Below are 3,433 nucleotides of genomic sequence, written 5' to 3'. Positions count from 1 at the left end.
CAAGCTCTCCTGCTGAAAGGAGCTGCTCTTAGGAATATGGGCCGAGTCCAGGAAGCAATTATACACTTCCGTGAAGCAATACGTCTTGCACCTTGCAGGCTGGATTGCTATGAGGGTGAGTGAGGTGAAGCTACTCACATGTTCAGTTCTGGTGTCACGATGATGATTAGACAAGGGAATAGACAGTTCTCTTTGTTTTGTTTAATCTGGGTATAAACAGACTTGGCTGTTCTGAGAAGATCACTTTGGGATGATGATGTTAAATGTATGGGTGGTTCCACTGGGAGCTTCATTTTGTCATATTTACTTAAAGCTTGTTGATCTTGACAGCAGCCTCAAGTAAACAGTGAGTTCTGAAGAGTCCAGCTGAAATACTGATCTGTCAGTACTGCAATTAGATTAGGTGTATTTAGGTTTTTTTAGTACCTAAATTGATGAAGTCAATTATCTGTAGAATGGATATGTTAAAATGTAGAGTCACTTTCTCCATTGCAATTTGTATTTGCTTATTGGAGTGTAGGGTGTTGAAGTCTTGAGTTGCTGCTCAGTGCAAATAATTGAGGAGGGGTGCGTGTCTACAGTGTGAACTCAAAAAAACCTGAGATGTTTTCCTTTTCATCTCATCAGGTCTCATTGAATGTTACCTGGCGTCCAACAGTATCCGTGAAGCCATGGTTATGGCAAATAACGTGTATAAAACTCTGGGAGCAAATGCACAGACACTCACTCTGTTGGCAACAGTCTGTCTTGAAGACCCAGTCACACAGGAGAAGGCCAAGACATTGCTGGACAAAGCGCTGACGCAAAGACCTGATTACATTAAAGCTGTGGTAAAGAAAGCAGAACTTCTCAGTAAGTTCCTTTTGGGTTTCTCATGTCAGTTTATTTAAAGCATGCTGCTTTACATGGAAGAGTGTTCCGCAGCTTTAGTGATGTGAAGAATCACCTCAATAAAGTGATGTGATGTTGCAGCCCAGGGATTTATCACTTCTATCCTGAAGGAAAAATCCCAGGAATTAATTGCATCTAGCAGCTAATATTACCGCAGCACTTAAAACAATTACAGACAAAATGTTCTGATTTCCAGGTGTCTCTAATTGTGAGTGTAGCAGTTACTGCAACAAAAAGCCATTGTTTAGAGTTAATCTTGCAGGAAGTACATTGCTGCTGTCCCCCACACTGACAGTTCTGAAGGAGGATATAGGCTTATGATGACTCTCTACACTCTGACCTTTTGTCCGTTTATCTAAACTATTAATTAAAACTGTAGTTTTGCCTATAAACAGGTAGAGAACAAAAGTATGAAGATGGAATTGCTTTGCTGAGGAATGCACTGGCTAATCAGAGTGACTGTGTTCTGCACCGAATACTGGGAGACTTCCTTGTAGCTGTCAATGAGTATCAAGAAGCAATGGACCAGTACAGTATTGCCCTAAGGTAAAGCAGAGACTGAGACTGCAGCATATTCATAAGAACCAATAATTAACTTGACTAAGTAAAAACTTGAGCCACTAATAGATCAGGATGTGCATCAGAGGGAACTTTAGATCATTCTCCCTTAAACAAAACCACGCAAACTGAGAAGTGCAAAATTTAGGGACTGCATTAATGCTGGATATGCCATTAGGCATGCAGTTCCTTGACTAACTGAAGGATTAAGGCATGGATTTATTTATGGCTATGAATTATTATATAGTCAAGCACCTCAAGATCCATTCCTTTAGACTAGAAGGCACTATATAAAAATGAGCTATTAAGTAAATTTAAATAGTGTGATTCAATTAAGCATAACCAAAATGTTATTTGAGGGTGTTGCCATGTTAACTGTTACTATGTTTTGATTTCAACAAGTTATATTTGCCTTAAATATAGCGTATTATGACCACTACAAACTTACATAGCTTAAATGGGCCAGCTGCTTTTTGCTTGCATATAGTTACTTAGAGTAATTTAAATCTCTTTTGCTTTCATGTTACTTTATAATTAGTATTATCTGGAAGAGTTGACTAAGTTTTCTGGAGGAGTGTGATGTTTAGATGAGCACATTCTTGGGGACCAAAACTGTTATATAAAGATCTAATACTTTAGTGTTACAGTCAGCGGGAGGTGAAGTTGCCTCATCTACTAAAATAAACTTCTTGAGGATGTTAAATAGCAAGTGCAGACAACAAGATGAGGTTTTTTAATAAGGTCATAGCTACAGAGGGAAATGAAAGATTTAGCACAATTCTTTCTTTTTCCTACTTTCCTCAGTTTGGATCCAAATGATCAGAAGTCACTAGAAGGAATGCAGAAAATGGAAAAAGAGGAAAGTCCAACAGATGCAACCCAGGAAGAAGACGTGGATGATATGGAGGGAAGTGGAGAAGAGGGGGACTTGGAAGGCAGTGACAGTGAAGCAGCACAGTGGGCAGATCAAGAGCAGTGGTTTGGCATGCAGTAACAGCCCCTCATCCCCCTGCTTGTCTTGGCACTTGAACATACCACCAGGACCATTCTTCCTTGAAGAACATAAACGATGTTTTTTGCAGTAACAGAGGACTTTAGTTTTTTTTCTTACTAGACTCTGGAACCATTTAACAGTTCTATGCATCTCAATACCATGAAGATTCTTGATGCTTTGTATTTATTAAGTATAAGGGACTAACTGAATTGGAGGTTATTTGCAACTTTCATTTCAAAAAATGCCTGCTAAACCCAAAAGCTTTAGAATCTGAAGTGTGTAGTAAGCCTGATGAAAACAGCATCTGAATTCTGTGCAGGGCTACTTGTGCTTGATCAGTTTGTAAATACAGTGGTTTGTACTCCTTTGTGGGAAAGGTCTTACTCTTTGCGTGCTACCATTTGGGCCGATGATGCTCTTGTTGCAGTCTGGAGTTGCTGCTTGGCTGTAGCTGAAAGCAGCACTTTTCTCTTGCTGTGTTTGAATTAACTTGTCTGTTTGTAGGGCATTACACGTGCTGCTCAGGAGGAGTTTGGAACACTTGGAAACTCGGACTTCCAGGACACTTTTGTAGCTGACCAATTTCTGTGTGTACAGCATTGAGCCAGTGTTGGAGAATCACCGTTGCTTCCTCAGTCCTTACTAAACTCTGTAATCACTTAAAGTCTCTAGGTGAACATTTATGTTTAAATGCAGTTCACTTTTATTTCAGGATGCCACTAAAAGGTTTTAGAGCAGTGACTCAAAGCACTTCACATTCTGTGTGCAGCACTGACCTTTAAAATGATATAAAAAGAGTTCACCCCTCTTTGCTTGCATTGCTGTAGAAATGTTAAGTTATGCAAATACACACATGGTCTTGTTTTTCCATGTTTATATACTCCATGTTTCTGCCAGGTGATACTTGAACTCATGTTTTCTTTCACCTTTTGAAGCAGACTTGCATTGCTTCATGTGCGCGTTCTCAACACCAGCATTTCCAGGGTGAGC

General features: G+C 39.7%; 1 protein-coding gene across 1 annotated transcript in view; it reads left to right on the top strand.

Annotated features, from left to right (window-relative positions):
- The window catches only part of ANAPC7 (anaphase promoting complex subunit 7), a gene marked incomplete at its 5' end in the record, with an annotated part of 5,479 nt that extends 2,795 nt beyond the window's left edge, over positions 1–2,684 (top strand). Inside the window, 4 exons of the mRNA XM_010019469.1 lie at positions 1–115; positions 628–852; positions 1,287–1,437; positions 2,254–2,684. The exon at positions 1–115 is cut by the window's left edge and continues 115 nt beyond it. Coding sequence (XP_010017771.1) covers positions 1–115; positions 628–852; positions 1,287–1,437; positions 2,254–2,443 — 681 coding nt within the window. The remainder of the gene's footprint in view (positions 116–627; positions 853–1,286; positions 1,438–2,253) is intronic.
- Between the last annotated feature and the right edge of the window lie 749 nt (positions 2,685–3,433).

Source organism: Nestor notabilis, unplaced genomic scaffold, assembly GCF_000696875.1.
Source record: "Nestor notabilis isolate BGI_N333 unplaced genomic scaffold, ASM69687v1 scaffold9338, whole genome shotgun sequence".
Lineage (NCBI taxonomy): Eukaryota > Metazoa > Chordata > Aves > Psittaciformes > Psittacidae > Nestor > Nestor notabilis.
Note: the sequence above shows the minus strand (reverse complement) of the source record. Positions and strands in the feature narration are given on the sequence as shown.